This window comes from Xyrauchen texanus, chromosome 12 (assembly GCF_025860055.1).
Source record: "Xyrauchen texanus isolate HMW12.3.18 chromosome 12, RBS_HiC_50CHRs, whole genome shotgun sequence".
In the NCBI taxonomy this organism is placed as follows: Eukaryota; Metazoa; Chordata; class Actinopteri; order Cypriniformes; family Catostomidae; genus Xyrauchen; species Xyrauchen texanus.
In genome coordinates, this window is record NC_068287.1 from 22,590,672 (window position 1) to 22,614,643 (window position 23,972).

At 37.0% G+C, this 23,972-nt stretch overlaps 1 protein-coding gene across 1 annotated transcript in view; it reads left to right on the forward strand.

The window, feature by feature from the left end:
* Positions 1 to 21,313, forward strand: part of abcc6b.2 (ATP-binding cassette, sub-family C (CFTR/MRP), member 6b, tandem duplicate 2) — a 43,644-nt gene extending 22,331 nt beyond the window's left edge. The window contains exons 5-31 of the mRNA XM_052138959.1: positions 2,115 to 2,240; positions 2,347 to 2,408; positions 2,504 to 2,635; positions 2,915 to 3,121; positions 5,604 to 5,781; positions 5,888 to 6,049; positions 6,183 to 6,275; positions 7,484 to 7,687; positions 8,210 to 8,356; positions 8,804 to 8,891; positions 10,128 to 10,197; positions 10,328 to 10,454; positions 10,541 to 10,717; positions 11,464 to 11,631; positions 11,813 to 11,996; positions 12,096 to 12,168; positions 13,854 to 13,962; positions 14,239 to 14,446; positions 15,582 to 15,892; positions 15,992 to 16,191; positions 17,493 to 17,619; positions 17,725 to 17,826; positions 17,930 to 18,076; positions 18,162 to 18,320; positions 18,497 to 18,663; positions 18,749 to 18,943; positions 20,341 to 21,313. Coding sequence (XP_051994919.1) covers positions 2,115 to 2,240; positions 2,347 to 2,408; positions 2,504 to 2,635; positions 2,915 to 3,121; positions 5,604 to 5,781; positions 5,888 to 6,049; positions 6,183 to 6,275; positions 7,484 to 7,687; positions 8,210 to 8,356; positions 8,804 to 8,891; positions 10,128 to 10,197; positions 10,328 to 10,454; positions 10,541 to 10,717; positions 11,464 to 11,631; positions 11,813 to 11,996; positions 12,096 to 12,168; positions 13,854 to 13,962; positions 14,239 to 14,446; positions 15,582 to 15,892; positions 15,992 to 16,191; positions 17,493 to 17,619; positions 17,725 to 17,826; positions 17,930 to 18,076; positions 18,162 to 18,320; positions 18,497 to 18,663; positions 18,749 to 18,943; positions 20,341 to 20,449 — 4,032 coding nt within the window. The 3' untranslated portion in view covers positions 20,450 to 21,313. The remainder of the gene's footprint in view (positions 1 to 2,114; positions 2,241 to 2,346; positions 2,409 to 2,503; positions 2,636 to 2,914; positions 3,122 to 5,603; positions 5,782 to 5,887; positions 6,050 to 6,182; positions 6,276 to 7,483; positions 7,688 to 8,209; positions 8,357 to 8,803; positions 8,892 to 10,127; positions 10,198 to 10,327; positions 10,455 to 10,540; positions 10,718 to 11,463; positions 11,632 to 11,812; positions 11,997 to 12,095; positions 12,169 to 13,853; positions 13,963 to 14,238; positions 14,447 to 15,581; positions 15,893 to 15,991; positions 16,192 to 17,492; positions 17,620 to 17,724; positions 17,827 to 17,929; positions 18,077 to 18,161; positions 18,321 to 18,496; positions 18,664 to 18,748; positions 18,944 to 20,340) is intronic.
* Positions 21,314 to 23,972: the final 2,659 nt, after the last annotated feature.

The following is a 23,972-nucleotide window of genomic DNA, read 5'->3' on the forward strand; positions in this document are numbered from 1 at the left end:
TGTATGTGTCATGTATGCCTGTAACAGAAGATTTATTTATAGCCCTTTCATGCGCATGTCCATTAGAAAGAAATTGTTTAGACCTTCAAGATAACAGGCTGTTGCAATATACAGTATATAAAATAGTCCACATTTATTGGAGTGAGAAGGACAGGAAATAGTTTACAACCCTTAAAAGAAATGAACATAAATCAATATAGACTATACAGACAGGCGAAATCACCCCCTTGCTAACCCATTTTGTCAGTTCTGAAAAGAAGTGACTCAAGGGTATCGATAAGCCTAAAACTAAAACTAAATGAAAACATTAACTAACACAATTGGAAAAATTATGCATTGAAGCTTAAATAAATTTTACATGACTCTAAAACATAGTATATAATAAAATTGAAAACCTTCACAACCTTCATTAAACAAAAATGCCATTTGATAATGATAACACTCAAATTCAAATTATATCAGTTATCACATTAATGTTGGCCACCATGAAGTACTAAAATCTTAAATAAAAACTCATTATTCTAAAAATGTAAACATTCATAGAGTTAAAACTTTTGAAAACAAAACAAAATTGAGAAACAGATAAAAATATATAATAGAAAGGGTAAATACATTAAAAACCAGTATGCCAATGCCCTTTCTGCTTGTAGGTGACGTGAATAAGGGATTTTAGAGGGGTTTTATAGTAAGGATATATATAAGAGTATAAATGTAGATATGCAGTGGTCTGGATTTTACCATGATTTAAGAGTGTACAGAAGAAAGTTGGTTGTATCATTAATCCTAGCTTGAGGGCACATTTAGGTCATAACAATATGCTGAGGTCTTTGAAAGGAAGGGAGGGGCACATCAGGCAACATCCCCAATAAACACTCTCCATTTCAGCCACCAGACCCACCTCCGCACACTGTGGTGAGACAAAGTGGGCAGCTGATCGTGGATCAGCCCTGGTGCTAGGGCAGACCAAAGAGAAAATATGAATATGGTTCCACAGGAAGTGTGCAGCTCTTGTGGTGAATGACTTTGCCAATAGGCAATGGGAAATCCCTGGCAAATGTGGATGCATCACTCATATGCTTGCTTGGTCATCTCTGCAGAAATGGAGACTGAAAACATTGGGTGTTATTGAATTAATAACTTTTGTTGGATTTTTGTGCTTTGAAAACAAAGTTTTATTGCTCATTACATTTTAAAGGAATAGTTCACCCAAAAATGGAAATGATTTAATAATTTACTCACACTAATGATGTTCCAATTCTGTATGAAAGTTAATGGGGCTCCGAAATGACCACACACAAAAAGCACTGTAAAAGTATCTCAATAACTGAAATGTACTGTAAATTTTGGACTGTTGCTCTCACAAAACTATTGTATGGCTTCAGAAAACTAGCACTGGAGTGGATGGACTACTTTTATGAAACTTTCAAGGTGCACTCAGTAACCTTTGTCTTTGTGTCATCTTGGACTTACACTGACACATATAGGCTTAGATGCAACATCATTCAAAATCAATAGTTTTCAGTTTCAGAAGACATTGTAGAAATGTAGTATTCACACTCAGTCATGATTACTTTAATTAATAAACAGGACGTTTACTGAGATTAAGCAAGTAGTATTCGTCTGGTCATGTGATTCTCTCCATGTGTGGACACTCTTCATGTAGAATTAAACAGCTTTTATAAGGTTACTGATATGACTGGAGTCTTCATTTTAATGTGAGTGGTCATAATTTCCTACATATATTGCAAAATTACAATTCATGTCTTTAGGAGCTAAACTTTTTTAATGAGGAAAAAATGACTGAGTTCACTTTTAACGCTACTATTTTGGCATTTTTTAGCTTGAAAACCTAGATCCACATTCACCTGGAATCATATTGTATGGAAAAGAACAACCAGTGCATTGTTCAAAATATCTCCTTATGTTTCCTCAGGAGAATTTAAAAAGGTTTGAAATGTCATGAGGGTGATTAAATGATGACAAGTTTTCATTTTTGGAGAAACTATCCCTTTAAACCTGTTGCACAATGGGTGTCTAGTTTTCAGAGTAATGATTGTTCATTCATCATCCACAATGTTGTCTACACTGCTAATAATCATTCTTGTGTTTTTCAGGGTTTCTCTTCAGATGCAATGCGATTTGTGGCATTTTTTGCGTTCTTCTCCCTTCAGCTGGCTCAGCTAATCCTCAGCTGTTTCGCTGATCAGCGTCCAGCATCTCTTAAACCAGTTTATTTAAAGGTACAGTGTCTTCCATGCCATATACTAAGACATTTTTTGAAAGAAGATACTTGGAAGACAGACAAACAAACTAATAATTGGACATGCTGATTTCTCCTTCCACCAGAACCCGTGCCCAGTAGAGGATGCTTCTTTCTTATCAAAACTACTGTTCTGGTGGTACGGCAGGTATAGCCATCATGTTTTCTCTCTTTATATTCACATCTGAGATTCAAAAACCCACATACACTCAGAAGCACACATACTGTATTTGTGCTCTACAGATTGGTGGTAAAGGGGTACCACTCTCCTTTAAAAGCTGAGGACCTCTGGTCTCTACGAGAAGAGGATGCATCTGAAAAGATCATCTGTGATCTAGAGAAAGAATGGGCCAAGCAATGGGCCAAACTCCAACAGTAAGACACCTGATATTAGCACTGCTGTTTTGTTTTGTTTTGTTTTGTTTTGATTTTCTATCCAGAGTGTGCTCATGTGAGATTTCTACAGTAAAATATGTCGATATTAAACATCTCTGCACTCATAGCCATAGATGTATTTGCATTATCAGTTAACTAAATTGGTGTGTTATGAAACTTTACTTCTTTAACCTGTAGCAAAAATGTTAGCAACATGCTATTCCAGAAACCTACACTAAAAGTGGGTTTGAAATGCTGTGCTCTCTCCTTCATTCACAGGCAAGAGAGCTCTCTGAATGCAGCTCAAGCTCTTGGTTATAAGCTGACTGAACAAACTCAGCTGCTCAGAAAACTCCATAAAGAACAAAGCTCGGGCTTCTGCCTGCTTCGGACACTAGCCAAAAACTTTGGACACTATTTTCTGACTGGGACTCTCTGTCTGATCATCCAAGATGCTTTCATGTTCTCTATCCCACAAGTGTTAAGGTGAGAAAAAAGGTAGTGCTGTCATGAAATGTAGAATGCTGTAGCATATGTTATACTCTTTGCAGTCATGAGTTGAAGACAGTCATCATTTACTGACTCTCATATCACTCCAACCCTGTTATGACTTACTTTCCGTGGAGCACATGACGAGAAATTTTAAAGTATGTTCTGTTCTTTCCCATAAATTGAAATTGAATGGTGACTGAGGCTGTCAGTCAAGTTCTCGCATGAACACACATGTCAGGATCTTTTCTCATGCCCTCATGAATGTGCGACGGACATCAAGATTTTCACTGAATGGGCCAAAATGACTTAAATTTTGCATTGTTTGTAACCAAAACCTACTGAATACCTTCAGAAGACTTGGACTATGACTTACAACCTATGGACTACTTTTAGGTCCTTTTAAGGCTTTAAAGTGAGTCACTGTCAACTGCCATAGTATTCAAAAGACAGAGTGGGATATCCAATAAAACATTGCCTTTTGTGTTTCACATAAGAATGAAAGTCATATGGGTTTGGAACGATATGAGAGGGAGAAAATTATGACAGAATCTTCATTTTTGTGTGAACTAAGGTAACAATCGCATGGTTTTATTTTTTACAGTGTATAGTCCAGAAGAGCGATGACAGATTTATGACAAAATTATACAACCAAACGGAGCAGGATTGCTCTTTAAAAAACCTGTAGCACATAAGTATAAAGAGCACAATTAAAACCTAAAACATGTCTATGACCTCCCTGACATTTGCTTTGTATTGAGTGTGAACCCCACACTGCTGAAAGGAATAACAGCATATCCTACTGTGGTAGAGCCAAAAATTGCCACTGTTCATTATGTCCCATTCACCATGGCACTTAAGAGAGCCTGCTCCCTGCAACATTGTATACTTTGTGGCCAAACTAACTACAAAACACAGAACTTGGAGCTATATCATCAAGCCACAATAAGCCATTCCTTCTCGAATAGGACTAGCCAAGAGCACTGGGATGGGGGATCACTACTTTGTAATCAGAACCACTGAATGTGAGCCATAGGAATTATGGCCTCACTACCATCATAACACCCCTTTACAGTGATTGTGCACTCTGAGAAACTTTGATTCATGTACCTGGGGATACAAATGTTATGGCTTAGCTGTTCACACTTTAAATTCCTTTGTGCCCACCATAGTTTGTCACCAGCGTGGGATGCTAATATGCGGGTGTCCCTATTAGGCTTCTTCAATTGCTTGCTCATTCAGAATCACTAGAAAAGGCGATGGTGTCCAATAAGCTTGACTAGCACCAAACCAGCATAAACCAGCCTGGGAATTAAGACTGGTCTAAAGGGCGTTCACACAGAATGTTTTTCTATGTAAACAATGCTAGACGGACATCTTTGACCGGTTTGCCGAGTCATGCTGTTTTTTCAGCGTTTCATGCAGAAGTGCTACGTTTTTTAGACAGCATCGCAAGTTAAAAAGAACGTTATCTGTTAAAAAGAGACTTGTGTCTCAGCAGAACAAAAAATTGGCATTTCACAATCATTGGGTATTTTCAAACAGGAGGGGCATTTTTCAACCGCTTTACATGATTTGCCTACTACACTGAGATTCCGTACTTTCATTGTTTAGTTGAAAAATGCCAATCCTGGTTTGGAAAGTCCCACTGATTAGGCAAGGCAAGGCAAGGCAAGGCAAGGCAAGGCATAGAGATTCCCTACTTTCATTGGATAGTTTAAAAACACCCACTGATTACTACATAGAGATTCCCTACTTTCACTGTATAGTTGAGAAACGCCCATCCTGATTTGGAAACACCCACTGATTACTACATATAGATTCCTTACATTCATTGGATATTTTAAAAATGCCCATCCTGGTTTGGAAACGCCCACTGATTACTTCGTAGAGATTCCCTACTTTCACTGGATAGTTGGAAAATGCCCGATCCAGTTTTAAAACACCCACAGATTAGGAAACACCCATTATTGTTCCGCAGAGATCTATACTTCATCAAACATGTTACAGATGGTTCACAAATATTTACAAATTCTGGCATCATTTACTCAGCCCCATGTCATTCCAAACCCATATGATTTTCTTTCTTCTGTGGAATGCAAAAGGATATGTTAGGCAGAATGACATCCTCAGTTAACATTCACTTTCATTAAATGGAATAAAGATGCATTTAAAGTTAATGGAGACAGGCTGTCATTCAGTAACATCCTGCCTAACATCACCTTCTGTTTTCCCCATGGGAAAAAATTGTGTTGGGACAGGTTTGGAACCACATGAGTATCAATATATGGGTGAGTATATTATTACCAAATTTTCATTATTGTGTGAACTGTCTGTTTAATGTTCACCAATTGATTGTGTTTGAAATGTTTTTGTCTAAGAGTCTAAGAGATATGTACAGAAACAAATGTTGCTGTTTGTGTCCCACTTTTTCTCTGTAAAGCTCAGTTATTCATATCAATGTTTTCACACTCTTCAGTCTACTTCTTGGCTTTGTGAGGGATGAAGACGCCCCCTTGTGGAAGGGTTACCTCTATGCCTTTCTGATGTTCCTGTTGTCTTGTCTGCAGTCTCTGTTTAACCATCAGTACATGTATACCTGCTTCACAGTGGGCATGAGGGTTAAAACTGCAGTCATGGGCCTAGTGTACAGGAAGGCAAGTATCTTATCTGTTCAACAGTTTATGCAAGACCTCCATAGTGACTGGTGCTCTGAGCTCCTAATGGAACAAAAAGTTATTTTATTCTGTCTGGTCTCCTCAGTCTCTGGTCATCAACAGCGCAGCCCGCAGAACATGTACAGTCGGAGAGATAGTGAACCTTGTTTCTGCAGACACTCAGAAGCTCATGGATTTCGTGGTGTACTTCAATGCATTGTGGGTTGCTCCGATTGAAATCGCCTTGTGTCTTTTCTTTCTTTGGCAGGTGAATGACTGATACTTTCTGAAAATAAAAAAGACAATATTACTGTTCATGTTAAGTATCTTCTAATTAAAAATGGGGGGAGATACATTGCATTGTCAGATTTCAAATTAATTTTCAAATTCTCCCTGCACAGCGTCTCGGCCCATCTGCCTTGGCAGGCATCGCCACAGTGATTCTGATCTTCCCTTTGAATGGGTTTATTGCCAAAATGAGAAGCAAGCTCCAGGTATTGTCTTGTCAATTTAAATAGATGTAGAAAGTCAAATAGACAATGCAGACTATGGTTGTTTCAGTGCACTGTTTTGCACTACACTGCAGAAAATAATTTCTTCAACAGTATTTTTGTTCTGTTGAGAAGCAAAATTTCACAAGATATAAAAAAAAAAGAACAATTTGAGTATAAGTCTTGGATTAAGTTAACTTTTCTTACTGTATTGGTAAATAGTTTATTCTTGTTTTAAGCAAAAATCTAACAAAATTTAGTGAGGATTATGCTGAAAAAAATAAAAATAAAAACATTTAAAATCCTAAATGAGGTGCAAGGAATTATGATTTTAGTGTGATAAAATCGCTTTTTAACCTTTTCTGTGTAAAGTTATAGTTTAAAGTTAAAGTTTATAGTGTAAAGTTTGTTGCCATGACAATGTAATGTCAACAAACCCTAAAATTACTGTAAAAATTACATTGAAATAACTTTAGAGCTCAAATAATTCTGAGTTTTAACATAATAATGAATGTAAGTGCCTTTATAAAATGATAAGCTTCACATTTCTGCCTTGAAACCCTCCAAAAATTGTCCCCATGCACTTTCCTTGTAAGTCCCTCACTTTAATTTCGATTTTTCCTTTTTTTAAAGAAAAGGACGGATGAGTCTAAATCATTTTTTGTGGTAATCAACATTATGCTACAAATGCTGTCAATTGAACTTAATTTGTATTGATTATTATATTCAATACAAATATTGTATTGAATATTGACTGAAAACAACTTATATTGCCCAATTTTGCATCTCAAGTAAATGTATCATGTTTTAAGAATGTTTAGATATTTGTTGTGCAAAACAAGACAAAAATACCAATTAACAAAAATATTTTTTGCAGTATAGGAACTGCATCATGTCTACAGCTGGTTTAAATCATATAAGAGAAAGTGTGGACATGCGGTCTATGTGTTTTCCTGTCCTTTGGTGTTTCACCGCAACCGCAAAGGATTTTGCTGTAAATGTGAAATGTCTTTATTTGCTTTGTCACAAACATCCCAAAAATTAGAAAATTGCCCTTATACAGCAGCTTCTTTCTTGTCTTGTGTACAAACAATGAGTTTGCTTCCATGTTTCTCAATATATGCTAAGAACCATGTGTTTTCAGTTTGATTATTACCATGTCTGTGCACAATGGAACTAAACGCATGTTTTTATCTTTTTGCTGGTCTCAGGAGATCCAGATGAGGTACATGGATGGACGCATTAAGCTTATGAATGAGATCCTAAGTGGAATAAAGATCCTAAAGTTTTTCGCCTGGGAGAATGCCTTCCGTGAACGTGTTCTCACCTACAGAGAAAAAGAGCTCAATGCTCTGAAGAAGTCTCAGATTCTGTACTCCATATCCATTGCTTCCTTTAACTCCTCAACTTTCCTGGTACATTCACAAAAACATCATCTCAACACATTAAAGTGATAGTTCGCTCAAAAATTTTAATTCTGTCTATATGACTTTCTTCCGTGGAACACAAAAGGTGTTTAAAAAGTTACATTTATATTATATTTGCAATAATGAAAGTGAATAATGACTCCTGTCTGTCAAGCTTAAAAAAAGGACTTCGTAAAAAGTGGTAAAAAACCTCATCATAAAACCACAAAGATAAACTCGTGTGCTATGTTCTAAATCTTCTGAAGCTATATGATCACTTTGTGCCATGAACAGAACAAAATATTATTATATGGCAAATATAATAAAAACTAATATGTGAATATAAAAAAATATATATACTTTTGTCTTCCACAGCAGTTAGAATGTTATAAGGTTTTGAAGAAAATATGAGAAAATTGTTTATTGGGGTTGAATTATTCCTTTAATATTATCTTAATGTGTGTACAGTAATTCGATAAGCATTGCTGTGCTTGCTTTTCAAGTTCAAAAATGTCATCCATTTGCCCTCAGATTGCATTTTCCATGTTTGGAGTATACGTGCTGATTGATGATACAAATGTTCTGGATGCTCAGAAGGTCTTTGTGTCCATGGCCCTTATCAACATTCTCAAAACTCCGCTCAGTCAACTGCCCTTCGCAATGAGCACTACCATGCAGGTGAGACTGACAACAGCACTGCCATTTCAAACATCTAAGCAGGGCCTTTTCTAGCTTTAAGCATCCGCTTTGGGCCCCTGCACCACCAGGGACCCCTGCAAAGCAAGATTGTTTTTTTGTTTTTTTTTGCTATATAGTTATATATGTTATTTATAGTCAGGTATTAATTTATATAGTTATTTATTGGTATTCATATATAATATTTTTAGGTTACTATATTCAGATTTGTTGAAGACTGTATTGTGGTGTCATTCATGGATGGGCCTGGATCTGGGAAGGGGGGGTGTGGCTCCAAGTAGAAATTCGCTTAGGGCCCCCATATGCTCAGAAATGGCCCTCCATCCAAGCAAGGGTTCAACACTGTTCTCTATTTCCAGAACTATTATACAGTATGTATAAACATTAAGTTTTTCATTTTTCTAAGATCTGAATATCATTGTTTCTAAGGCGGTTGTTTCACTCAAACGTCTCGGGAAGTTTCTTTGTCAGGACGAGTTGAAACCCGATAATGTGGAGAATATTCCCTACAATCCTGGTGAGTGCATTAACTTCTCATTGCTTTCAAACTTTCCCTTTTTGCCATTAAAATACTTTATGACATTGCTACATGTCAAGCATAAAGAGATATTTTTCCAATCCATATGAAGGTGGACTTAATCTGGCATCCCAGTAACAATAATAATAAAAGTTAAAGGGAAAGGGAAATTAAAATTCTGTTATTATTTACTAATTTTGTTCTAAACCCGTATTACTTTCTTTACTCTGTGGAACACAAAGGGAGATCTAAGGCAGAATTTCAGCCTCAGTCACTATTCACTTTCATTGCAACTTTTTTTCCATACAATAAAAAAGAATGGTGACTGAGACTTACATTCTGTCCAAGATTTCCATTTGTTTTCCATGATTTTGGAACAACATGAGGGTGTGTGAATGATGGCAGCATTTGACTGATCTGTCAAAAAGGCCGTAAAGAATGTTTTTGCAGTTCCTCTGCAAGAGGAGCCCATTTGTGCAGGCTATTAGTGACATTTATTTAAAGGCTTTAATTCCACAAACACGACAAGGAAATTGTGTGGTATTATGTGGGTGTTGGCACTGGCTAAAATGCATACTTATGACTTCATGCTGTGGTCAGTGCTTTTTTTATTTAATTATATTTTTCCACATTTTATTGCATTATTTATTGCCTTATTTATTGCAACCTATTTAAAATAGATGTATTAAAAATAAAACATGAATATTCCTATTTTTATATTAGAGGTCAAGGAGAAGTTTTGTGAGGATGCTACTCCCACTTTTTCATCATCTAAATGTCATTAATAATATAGTCAGGCCCATATATATCCTAAAGTATGCATGGTGGCAATAAAAACAATGCAAATGCATTAAGCAAAATAATGACCTTAACTGTATTGCCTCTTGAACTCATGTTATGGATTTAAAGGGATAGTTCACTCAAATATAAAAATTCTGTCATCACCTCATGTTACCTCTATAACTTTCTTTCTTCCGTGGAACATAAAAGGAGGCAGAACGTTAAGGACTGGCAGCCTCTTTTACCATACACTTATTGTATGGGGGAAAAGATGCAATGGAAATGAATGGAGACTGAGGTCTTTTTAAAGAAACAAGAAAGAAAGTCATACAGGCGTGAAACAATATGAGGGAGAGTATGACAGAATATTTGGATGAACTATCCCTTTAAGATCCTCAGATGCAGTGCACACTTAAACACACTGTAAATTTAACCAATACATTTTATTTTTCTCAGATGTAGATGGTGTCATTATTGACAACGGTACTTTCAGCTGGTCTAGAGATGGCCCACCATTCCTTAGGAGGTGGGTGCCTTTTAATGTCTTTTATCACTTATATCAACAGTTAAAACACCAGCTGAAAGCTCTTTTTAGATTCCATTATTTCAAAACATATGAAGACGGTAATCTGGCAATGGCTGATGTCTTTCTCTAGGATCAATGTGAAAGTGCAGCACGGTTCACTGGTGGCTGTGGTGGGTCATGTGGGCAGTGGAAAATCTTCTCTTCTGTCTGCAATGCTGGGAGAGATGGAAAAGAAAAGTGGTCATGTAACAGTGAAAGTAAGGCATACAGGAACCGTATTTGTGATTATATTGGCATCATTCACATAAGTTTCACATATAATTTTGCTAACAATTTCTTGCAGGGCTCTGTGGCTTACGTGCCTCAGCAGGCCTGGATCCAGAATGCCACTCTGAAAGACAACATTTTGTTTGGATGGGAAAAGAAAGACATCTGGTACAAGACAGTGGTGGAAGCCTGTGCTCTCCTACCAGACCTAAAGATCCTACCTGCAAGAGATGCCACAGAGATCGGAGAGAAAGTTAGATTTCTTAATATGGCATACAAAACATCCTGTTTGTATTAAGACTACCTAATGGAGTGATAATAAAAAGGGATAGTTCATCCAAAAAAAAAAAAACATAAGAGATGTGTATGACATTTTTCTGAAGAACACAAACAAATATTTTTAGAAGAATATTTCAGCTCTGTAGGTCCTGATTAGTTTAACTAAATTATTATTTAGCTGATTAGTGAAACTCAACAGGCACCTCATGTGACTTTCAGATGTAAAATTGAACGTGAACTGTTTTTGAACTGTTTATCACCCACACATCCCATATCACTTCTGAAGATATGGATTTAACCACTGGAGTTTTATGGATTACTTTTATATTTCCTTGTGATTTTGGAGCTACAAAGGTCTGGTCACTGTACACTTCCATTGTAAGGACCTACAGAGCTTAAATATTGTTCTAAAATTTTCTTTGTGTTTTTCTGGGATGCCATAAATAGTGAAATATTTTGTATTTTTGGGTGAACTATCACTTTAAAGTGGCTGTACATTTACATGTATTAATTTAGCAGATGCTTTTAATCAAAGTGACTTGTCAATGAGAATAGAGAGAAGCAGAAACCATTAATTCAAAGGATAACAAAACAGGAGCATTATCTGACTTGTTTGTTAGCCAAGTGCTCCCAGAGCTGTGTTTGTAATTTTAGATGAACTTTGCACTGGGACAATTTGTTCCTATGATTTAAAAACATCATAGTGTATGGTGTTCACAGGGGCTGAATTTGTCTGGTGGTCAGAAACAGAGAGTGAATCTGGCACGTGCAGTCTACAGGAAGGCTGACATCTATTTGTTGGATGATCCCCTGTCAGCTGTAGATGCACATGTGGGTCAACACATCTTTGAAAGGGTCATTGGACCAAATGGAGTTCTTAAAAATAAGGTTTGTTAATTTTTATCAACTGTAACAAAATGTAACCTGAAAAACAATGTTGCCTTATATATGCTATACTACATTTTTTGCCAACTACTAGTAATAATTAAAGTATAGGCTTTCAACAGAATTAAACAAACAAAATTAACTCTGTTTGCTTGATGATACTCTCCAATGTTCACTCAAACAGACTCGTATTCTAGTGACCCATGGGCTGAGCTTCCTGCCCCAGGCAGACCTGATCCTGGTAATGGTGGATGGAGAAATTACAGAGATGGGCTCTTATGCTGAGCTTCTGAGCAGGAAGGATGCCTTTGCTGACTTTGTTAAAGCCTTTGCTGGTAACGAACGTAAGGAGAGTTCCACCCACAGAGGTAAGATAAAATATTCAGTGTCCAATTTGACTTGGAGTCACAACAGCGACACTATTTTTAATTTGCATACTTAAAAAACACAGATTCAAATTGTTTTAGGGACCAGGAAATCTGTCTCTCGTCTCAGCATGACAGACTTCTCCATTGACCTCTCCCAGGAGCAACTCATCAGGTGAAAGTAACTAAGTGTCTGTGTTGGTTGATTACTTCTAATAATGTAATCTGGAACTAATTACAAATTACACAACATAAATTTTAATCAGTAATGTAATCTGCTAGATTACACATTTAAAATTACTTTTGGATTACTTATTGCACATTAACAGTGTTGGTTAATGAGTTACTGTAATCTAATTCCTTTTAGGAACAAAAGTAGTGTAATGTATAACGTTTAAATTCTTGTAATCAGATTAGAGTTACTGACTTTCAATGAAAGTAATAACTTTTAAGTACAATACTTGGGTTACACATATTTGTAAAAAAGAAAATTATGTGTAATAGTTCAAATGTGAATTCATATGTTAATTTGTACATCTGTTTGCGTTTCTGTGACATCTGAAGGGTGTGCGACAACGAACAAGGAGAAAATAGACATTATTTTGAATATACTGAGCAGAAAAAAACATTTTACAAGTATTTTAGATTGTAAAGTTCAAGTAATTAGTATTGTGATTACTTTATTTAGTTATCAGTTATCAGTAAAGTAATCTTATTGTAATTTTAGAGTAGTTGTAATTTATAGTAGGTTACTTTTTAAAGTAACTTTACGAACACTGCATGTTGATACATAAAGGAATAGTTCACCCAAAAAGGAAAATTATTTCATAATTTACTCACCCTCATGCCATCCCAGATGTATGACTTACTTTCTTCTGCTGAACACAAATTAAGAATATCTCAGCTATGTAGTTCCATACAACGCAAGTGAATGATGACTAGACGTTTCAAGCTCCAAAAATCACAAAGTCAGCAAAAAAGTAATCCATATGATTTTGGATGATAACAGACCAAAATATAATTTTATTTTTCACTGTAAATCTTGACAGCAGTCTCCTTGACGATCTCGATTTCAAGCTTGATTCTGTGCATGCTTCAAGCACTACACTGTAAAGTGTAGCTTGAAATCATGATCATGCCTAGAGACTGCAATGGCAAAATGTACAGTGAAAAAGGAGTTACATTTTGTTCTGTTCTCACCTAAAAATCAACTGGATTGCTTCAGAAGACATGGATTAAATCACTGGAGTCGTATGGATTACTTTAATGCTGCCTTTGTGTTTTTTGGACCTTCAGATTTCTGGCCACCATTCACTTGCATTGTATAGACCTACAGAGCTGAAATATTCTTCTAAAAATCTTCATCTGTGTTCAGCAGAAGAAAGTAAGTTTACACATCTGGGATGGAATGAGGGTGAGTAAATGATGAGATAATTTTCATTGTATCCCTTTAAGTGTAATAAGTATCAATTTACACTCTTTTTATTCAACATAATTAAACATGAAATCAAATAACAGTTTACTATTTTTCAGTCCCTCTGTCCACCCCCACCCCACTGATTATTTGAATGTCAAAATGGATAGTTAATGTAATCGATATGTAATCATGCATTCCGTTAAAAAGTATCTGTAACCCGATTATGCACATTTAAATGTAATCAAATGTTATTACAAACAATTGATTTTTGTAAGATGATTACATAATCCAGCTCACATGTAGTCCATTACTACCAAACACTGCCAGGAGCCCTCCTCTAATAAACTTACCTTGAGTAATTTACTGTAAATTGATGCACAACAGTTGTTGAAGAGCACATATTAACTTTTCTGTCAATTCTTCTTTGTTTCTCTTTAATGAAGTGGAGACATGGGAAGTGCCAGTATTCAAACCATTTCTGACACAGAACAAGAGCAGGACCAGGTGGAAGTTGGACAACTCACCCAGGCTGACAAAGCCAATACGGGACGAGTAAGTGAAACAGCCACATCTACAGATATTGCAAGCCAAAATACTGTATACTTTCACACATAAATTTTGTGTGGCAGGTCAGTTTTAGCTATGGGTCAAAAACAAGGGTTTTGTTGGCTCCTATGTCATAACAGAGATCTAATTTTAACCCATGATGACAGGTCTTTGAGCTCCATTGTTCTGAGCACTGTAGTACCATCTAAGCATACACTATATCATCCAGAACTATTTTCCTCACTTTTTTCTCTTTATGATTTTCTCTTTATGTTGACACAGGTGAAGCTGGAGATGTATGTGGAATATTTCAGGACCATTGGCCTGGCCTTCATCATCCCCATCATCTTCCTCTATGCATTCCAGCAAGGGGCCTCACTGGCCTACAACTACTGGCTAAGGCTGTGGGCAGATGACCCTGTTATAAATGGAACGCAGGTCGACACGGATCTAAAGCTTGGGGTTTTTGGAGCACTTGGCTTTGCACAAGGTTGGAAATCCTTCAAGCTTCTAACACTACAAAAATAATTTTCTTACATAGTATTTTTGTCTAGTTTTCCAGTATAAATATCTAAAGATACCTTCTAAAAAGCTACTTGATAACCAAAATTCCTTGACATATTTGTTTTTGTTTTTAAGACTTTTAAAGAAAAAACTGGGGTAAAATAAAGAAATATAAGCTTCGGGGGGCCTGGGAAGCTCAGTGAGTATTGATGCTGACTACCACCCCTGGAGTCACAAGTTTGAATACAGAGCATGCTGAGTGAATCCTAAGCAACCAAATTGGCCCGGTTGCTAGGGAGGGTAGAGTCACATGGGGTAACCTCCTCATGGTCGCTATAATGTGTGGTTCTCACTCTTGGTGGGGCACATGGTGAGTTGTGCATGTATGCCGCCGAGAATAGCGTGAAGCCTCTACATGTGCTATGTCTCCACAGTAACACGCTCAACAAGCCACGTGACAAGATGTGCAGATTGACTGTCTCAGATGCGGAGGCAACTGAGATTCGTCCTCCACCACCCGGATTGAGGCAAGCCACAATCCCACCACGAGTGCGCCTTGGGAATTGGGTATTCCAAATTGGGGAGAAAAGAGGAGAAATATAAGCTATATAAGAAATATAAGAAATATAAGAAATGTAAGAAAAATATCTCTAAAAACAAGACTTAAAATGTCATTTTGCTTTGTAAGTAAATATTTTGTTTACAGGATGTTTAGGTATTTTTACTGGAAAACCAGACAAAAATACTGCATTTAGACACCATACTATATATAAAGTATATACACTCAACGACCACTTTATCAGGTACACCTGCTCACCTACTTATTCATGTGATTATCTAATCAACCAATCAGCAGTTCAATGCATGAAATCAGGCAGATACGGGTCAGGAGCTTCAGCTAATGTTCACATCAACTATCAGAATGGGGAAAAAATTTGATCTCAGTGATTTCGACCGTTTCACGATTGTTGGTGCCAGACGGGCTGGTTTGAGTATTTCAGTAACTGCTGATCTCCTAGGATTTTCATGCACAACAGTCTCTTGAGTTTAGAAGACCCTTCGGGGACATGAATTGTATTGTATTGTATATTATGATCATTGACTGTGATATTGCATTGCAGGAATTGCAATTTTTGGGACTACTGTGGCTATTTCACTTGGAGGAATAATTGCATCCCGGCATCTTCATTTGGAACTTCTCAACAATGTACTTCACTCTCCCATGTCCTTCTTTGAGAGTACACCCAGTGGTAACCTTCTCAATCGTTTCTCTAAAGAGGTAGACGCCATTGATTGCATGATCCCTGATGGGCTGAAGATGATGCTGGGCTATGTGTTCAAACTGCTGGAGGTTTGCATTATCGTTCTGATAGCGACACCTTTTGCAGGTGTGATCATACTGCCACTGACTCTTCTCTATGCCTTCATTCAGGTATGCTACTACAAATCACTCAGCATGCAAAAGTCTTATAACTGGGAGAATCAGTGATCTATTTGACACCCTTCCTTCTGTTCTATTCTGTGTTTACAGAGCTTCTATGTGGCTACTTCTTGCCAATTGCGTAGACTAGAGTCAGTGAGTCGTTCTCCCATCTATACTCATTTCAATGAGACAGCCCAAGGAGCCAGTGTGATCCGTGCCTTTGGAGAGCAACCTAGATTTATCCTGCTGGCTAACAGCAGGGTCGACCACAACCAAACTTCCTACTTCCCAAGATTTGTGGCCACCAGGTCAGATCTTGTAATTAGACGTCAAGTCAATCTGTACCTGTATATATTTCTATAAATACCAGTTACAGCATAAGTTAGCTTATAGAGCACGAGTTAGTTTAGGTGATGTGAACACACCACTTCAGAGGAACATTTTATTACTCAAAGCTCAGCAGACTTGGTTGAGTTCTCAATAATATCTTAAGTGTAAACTTTGTCTCAGATGTTTATACTAAAGTTCCTTCTGAGAGATAAAAATAATAGACAAAAATAAGACAATTATTGACAAGCAGTAAGAGTAAAGATCCACATTATACATTTAATATGGATAGTATAGCATATATAATTTGGTCTTGGAAGAATTTAATGTGAAATTTGATGCAAATGATTGAGATCATGTTGAAATCTGACTTTTGATTTTAGGCAATTTTGAGCAGTGTGACAAGATCTCTTTTGCAACTCTAGACAAGACACGAGAGATTATTGCGGTCTGTTTCTCAGGAGAAACATCTAAGAAACAGGAGAGTTAAAGGGATAGTTCACCCAAAAAGGAAAATGTTCTCATCATTTAACCTCATGCCATCCCAGATGTGTATGACTTTCTTTCTTCTGCTGAACACAAACAAAGATTTTTAGAAGAATATCTCAGCTGTGTATGTGTCCATAAAATGCAAGCGAATGGTGACTAGAAGTAATAAAGTACTTTTAAATTGAAATTGGTGACCAGAACTCTGCTTCCCCCAAAAAATACATGTCAGCATAAATACATCAGAAGTGATATGTGGGGGAGAAACAGATCAATATTAAGTTATTTATGAGTTATTTTTTACCTTAAATCTCCACTTTAACCTTCACGTCCTTATTCTTTTATTTTTTGGCAATTCTCATTCTTTCTGCATATCGCCACCAACTAGTTGGGACTGGTCAAAGGTGGAGATTTATTGTAAAAAAGGACTTTATTGATCTGTTTCTCACCGACACCTATCATATTACTTCTGAAGATGTGAATTAAACCACAAGTCATATGGATTACTTTTATGCTGTTGTCAAGTGATTTCTGAAGATTTCAAGTTCAGGTCACCATTCACTTGCATTGTATGGCCTTACAGAGCTGAAATACTCTTCTAAAAATATTTTTTTGTGTTCTAAAAAAGAAAGAAAGTCATACAAATCAGAATTTTTGTTTTTGGGTGAACTAACACTTTAAACAAAGCTGACATTTGTTCTTCGTTTAATCTCATTGCTGTCTAGAAGCAATTGAGATATAAAGGAGATTGCATCTGTAATTTTTGTGAAAAATATATTTTATATGATTTCAATAGGTGGCTGGCTGTAAATCTGGAGTTCCTGGGTAACTTGCTTGTCCTTGCTGCAGCTATCCTCTCTGTAATGGGAAGGGCGACTTTAAGCCCTGGAATTGTGGGGCTTGCTGTATCCCATTCTCTTCAGGTAGGAAACACAAGAAGTAATCAATTTTGTTTTTATAAATGCTTTGGAAAAGGCATTATCGAGAGTTTATTAGATGAGATCTTCTCAAGCAAAATCACATTGCAGGTAACAGGGATCCTGAGCTGGATTGTACGGGCATGGACAGATGTCGAAAACAACATTGTTTCTGTTGAGAGAGTGAAGGAATATGCAGAAACCCCAAAAGAGGTAGTCTCTCAATTTATTTTACCCTAAATCCCCTTATACTAAGGAACCAAAAGTATTTATTTGCGTCCTTGAGCTTACTTACTCAGCCTTTGGCTGTGCACAGGCTCCCTGGACTTTAGAGGACACCCCACTGCCATTTGGCTGGCCCAAAACTGGCTCCATTGAATTTCAGGAATATGGACTTCAGTACCGCAGGGGTCTTGACTGGGCCTTGAAGGAAATTACCCTCAGTGTTAATGAGAGAGATAAAGTAAATACCAACAATAGGCAAAAATAAGAAAAGATTTTCATAATATTTTGTACTAGGTACTAAGATGTTTGCTGAATCCTCTCAGGTTGGAATTGTGGGAAGAACAGGGGCTGGAAAGTCATCTCTTGCCCTCGGAATCTTCCGGATCCTTGAGGCAGCAAAAGGAAAGATCTACATAGATGGGATAAACATTGCACAGATTGGACTGCATGAACTGAGGTCCCGCATCACCATCATCCCCCAGGTAGAGAACAATAGATAAAGAGACAAACTGAATGAATCATTGAACATAGTGAATTCTGAGAAAGAAAGAAAACAGATGAGTGTGCAACTTCAAATTTGAGCTATAAATTGACATTTTGAATATAGTCTGATATCCTTCTAACAAGAATAACATAAAGTTTCAACTTTTTGCCATAGGATCCAGTGCTGTTCTCAGGATCCTTGCGTATGAATCTGGACCCCTTTGATGGCTACAATGATGAGGAGGTGTGGAGAGCTCTGGAACTTGCACATCTCAAGGACTTTGTGTCTGGCCTGCCTGACAAACTGAACCATGAGTGTTCAGAGGGAGGAGAAAACCTCAGGTACAAACTCAAATTCCAACCTCTTCTCAACAATGCTCTATACAGCAGTTGACTAATATCTCATGTGATTCTTACTGGATTTCAGTTTGGGTCAGCGGCAGCTGGTTTGCCTGGCTCGAGCTCTCCTCAGGAAGACCAAGATTCTGGTTTTGGATGAAGCAACAGCAGCTGTTGACCTGGAGACAGACAATCTCATTCAGTCCACCATCCGAACCCAGTTTGAGGACTGCACTGTTCTGACCATCGCACACAGACTCAACACCATCATGGACTACTCTAGGTAAAACAAATAGAGCACATGTGCTCATGTTTATAACATACAAAGTGTGGTTATTTTAGACGAATATGATATGAAATCATCATGAAACCAAGTCAGAAATGTGCAGATTTTGACTGAACACAAAACTATGTAAATGTGGTTATGTGTATATGATAAGTGTTCACATTATAACACAATAACATTTAAAGGAATAGTTCACGTTCACCCCAAAATGAAAATTCTGCCATCATTTACGCTCCCTCATGTTGTTCACAACCAGTAGAAATTTCTTTCTTCCATGGAACTCAAATGTTATGGAGCACCTTAGAGGACAGAGAGTAAATTTATTTTCTAAAATACGTAATTGCATTCCATTCACAAAAAGTTGCAATTATTTTGGGTTCCCTCACTAATAGTTTTAATAGTTAATAGTTGAATTAACCCTTTACCATGATTTTACTATATTAACCATATTTTAAATGTGCTCCAAGTAACTTTTGTCTTTGTGTCATCTTGGACTTACACTGACATCTATCGCCTTGGATGCAGCATAATTTAAAATCAATAGTTTTCAGTTTCAGATGCCATTGTAGAAATTTAGTATGTATGACTGAGTGAGTCATGATTACTTTAATCAATGAGTGAAAGGTCATTTACAGAGATTAAGCAAGTAGTATTCGTCTGGTCATGTGATTCTCTCCATGTGTGGACACTCTTCATGTAGAATTAAACAGCTTTTATAAGGTTACTGATATGACTGGAGTCTTCATTTTAATGTGAGTGGTCATAATTTCCTACATATATTGCAAAATTACAATTCATGTCTTTAGGAGCTAAACTTTTTTAATGAGTTAACAATTTCTGAGTGCACTTTTAAACATAATTATTCGGCAAAAAACATGGTTTTACTATAGCAAAACCAAGTTAAATTTGTGGTGCATTTTAAAACCATGGTTCTTATCACAAAAATGCTTACCATCTTCATGGTTCATTTTATTTTGGTGGAAACTATGGTTTTAAAATCCATAGTAAATGTTGTGGTTGCTATGGTTTTACTATGCAATAGTTTGTGTTTAATCATGGTTTTACTGCAGTACAAAGTTGAAATATGGTAAAGGAGCGTAAAACTGAGAAAACAGACTTATTTCTGAAAATATGTTCCCTCCCTGGGGCTCCGTGCAAAGGGAGGCAGAATTTTAGGGATTAACAATGTCAGTCAACATTCACTTTCATTGCATCTTTTTTTCCATACAATGAAAGTGAATGGTGACTAAGGCTAACATTCTTTATAAAATCTCCTTTTGTGTTAATGAGAAGCAAGAGAGTCATACAGGTTGGGAACAATATGAGGGTGAGTAAATGACAAAAGTTAAATTTTTGGGTGAACTTACTTTTTACTTTGTTACCTGTACCTGCAGGGTGATCGTAATGGACAGAGGATACGTCACAGAGATGGACTCTCCTCCCAATCTTCTCTCTCAGCGTGGTCAGTTCTATCGAATGTGTCGGGAGGCAGGGCTAGTGTGAAAACTCAATAACAGACAAACCTGAAGTGACCAACATCAACAATCTTCTCTCTCTTCACTCAGCCAATCAAGAGGGTAAAACAACTGTGGGGCAGAATAAGCAACATACTTTCTGTGACCGTAACCCTGGCATTTTCATCACAGAATTAACTAAATGGCATATCTTAAATGTTTCCTCCATCAAGAACACAATGCCACTAACTCAGGATGAAGAGGATTGGCTGAAACAGTTGTTCTACTAGAGATGACCTCGTTTTTTCTAGTTTACAAAAGGCAGTGTGCTGCTGATTCAATTACAGCCATCGGAGGTGCTAAAAATGTGAAGTCAAGTAATGTTTACTTACCACAAATGCATTCCATATGTGAACAGACAGTCAGGCAGTGTGCATAGCCATGTTTACCATGTTTCATTGCTGACAAAGTAAAGCTTTGGAGGATATTTGACTTTTTATAATTTACTTTAAGCAAAGTTAAGGATAAAACACAACTGTAGAGCTAGCTATAATTCTACTGGCACCTTTTTTGGCTATTAAGAGTTTGTTAATTAACACATTAGCACATTGAATCTTGAAGGGTGAAAGAGTCAGTGTTGCAGATGTGAGAAAATCAGGATTAGTGTAAAAATGCAACATCTATCATTATACAGAACCTGTCTGTGGTTGTATTAATATTAGTAAGTACTTTATTAGTAAATATATAGTCTAAAGGTTCAATCAGTATTTATGTATTTTGTACTGCATATTATCTGTAGTTTTTTAAAATATTTATAACATGTTTCCATGCACACATTCATGTGTGACTGTCAGACTTGAATTTTTTTATTTTTTTTCTCTTGACAGCTTTAGCAAAATAAATGTTGGCAGTATGGATGAAAAAAAAAAAACTTTCTTGCTCGTTTCCTTTATCGGTCTAAATGGCATTTTGAGTGCCAGATTGTTGCAGGTTTAATACAAGCTAAGCTCAATAATCGACAACATTTGTGGCATAAATGTTTATATATATATATATATATATATATACACACAGTGCATCCGGAAAGCATTCACAGGGCTTCACATTTTCCACATATTGTCATGTTACAGCCTTATTCCAAAATTGATTAAATTCATTATTTTCCTCAAGATTCTACAAACAATACCCTATAATGACAACGTGAAAGAAGTTTGTTTGAAATCTTTATCTTTTGCAAATTTATAAAAAAATAAATAAATAAATAAAAATATATCACGTACATAAGTATTCACAGCCTTTGCTCAATACTTTGTTGAAGCACCTTTGGCACCTTTTTGTGTATGATGCTACAAGCTTGTCACACCTATTTTTGGCCAGTTTCTCCCATTCTTTTTTGCAGGACCTCTCAAGCTCCATCAGGTTGGATGGTGACCGTCAGTGCACAGTCATTTTCAGATCTCTCCAGAGATGTTCAATCAGGTTCAAGTCTGGGCTCTGGCTGGGCCACACAAGGACATTCACAGAGTTGTCCCGTAACCACTCCTTTGTTATCTTGACTGTGTGCTTTGGGTCGTTGTCCTGTTGGAAGATGAACCTTCACCCCAGTCTGAGGTCCAGAGCGCTCTGGAGCAGGTTTTCATCAAGGCTGTCTCTGTACATTGCTGCATTCATCTTTCCCTCAGTCCTGGCTAGTCTCCCAGTTCCTGCCGCTGAAAAACATCCCCACAGCATGATGCTGCCACCACCATGCTTCACTGTAGGGATGGTATTGGACAGGTGATGAGGTTTCCTCCAGACATGACACTTGCCATTAGGGCCAAAGAGTTCAATCTTTGTTTCATCAGACTGGAGAATTTTGTTTCTCATGGTCCGAGAGTCCTTCAGGTGCCTTTTGACAAACTCCAGGCAGGCTGTCAAGTGCCTTTTACTGAGGAATGGCTTCCGTCTGGCCACTCTACCATACAGTCCTGATTGGTGGAGTGCTGCAGAGATGGTTGTTCTTCTGGAAGAGCTCTGTCAGAGTGACCATCGGGTTCTTGGTCACCTCCCTGACTAAGGCCCTTCTCCCCTGATCGCTTAGTTTGGCTGGGCGGCCAGCTCTAGGAAGAGTCCTGGTGGTTCCAAACTTCTTCCATTTACGGATGATGGAGGCCACTGTACTCATTGGGATGCTCAATGCTGCAGACATTTTTCTGTACCCTTCCCCAAATCAGTGACTCGATACAATCCTGTCTCGGAGGTTTACAGACAATTCCTTGGACTTCATGGCTTGGTTTGTGCTCTGACATGCACTGTTAACTGTGGGACCTTATATAGACAGGTGTGTGCCTTTCCAAATCATGTTCAATCAACTGAATTTACCACAGGTGACTCCAATCAAGTTGTAGAAACATCTCAAGGATGATCAGTGGAAACAGGATGCACCTGAGCTAAATTTTGAGTGTCATGGCAGAGGCTGTGAATACTTATGTACATGGGATTTCTTATTTTTATTTTTTTTATAAATTTGCAAAGATTTCAAACAAACTTCTTTGATGTTGTCATTATGGGGTATTGTTTGTAGAATTTTGTGGAAAATAATGAATTTAATCAATTTTGGAATAAGATAACAAAATGTGGAAAAATGTAAGCGCTGTGAATACTTTCCGGATGCACTGTATGTATAAAAATCGAGGTAACAGTGAGACACTTACAATGGAAGTGAAAGGGGCCGGTCCATAAACTCTAAAATACAAATGGTTTCAAAAGTATAGCCACAAAATGCAAACATTAAACATGTTAACAAGATTGTAGAGTTAAAAATTTGCTTACTAGCCTAGTATGTTTCAAGTAATATCCAATATTTACACATTTGTTGCCATGACGATGTAATGCCAGTAAGCCCTGTGATTTTATCACACTAAAATCATGTAGAACAGAGATTTAAATCACATTTCAATTATGTTAAAGGAATAGTACACCTAAAATTTCAAATTCTTATCATTTACTCACCCTCACGCAATCCCAGATGTGCATGACTTCTACTGAACACAAACGTAGATTTTTAGAAGAATATTTCAGCTCTGTAGGTCCATACAAGTGAATCGGTATCAAAAAGGTGAAGCTCCAAAAAGCACATAAAGCCACCAAAAAAGTAATCCATAAGACTCTTTGGGTGTGGTTGAGAAACAGATTAATATTCAAGAAATGCGTTACTATAAATCTCCAATTTCGCTTTTAAATTTTTCGCTTTGTTCATGCATATCACGCCTACTGGGCAGGAAGGAGAATTTCCTTCTTAAATATTGATCGGTTTCTCACCCACACCTATCATATCGCTTTACAAGACATAAATTAAACCACTAAAGTCTTATGGATTACCTTTATGTGCATTTGGAAATTAAAAGTTTTGGTACCTATTCACTTGCATTGTGAGGACTTACAGAGCTGAAATATTCTTCTAAAAATCTTTGTCAGAAGATAGAAAGTCATACACAACTTGGATGGCATGAGGGCGAGTAAGTGATGAGAGAATTTCATTTTTGGGTGAACTTTTACTTTAACATGTATAATGTTTAAGTAATGTTGCTTAA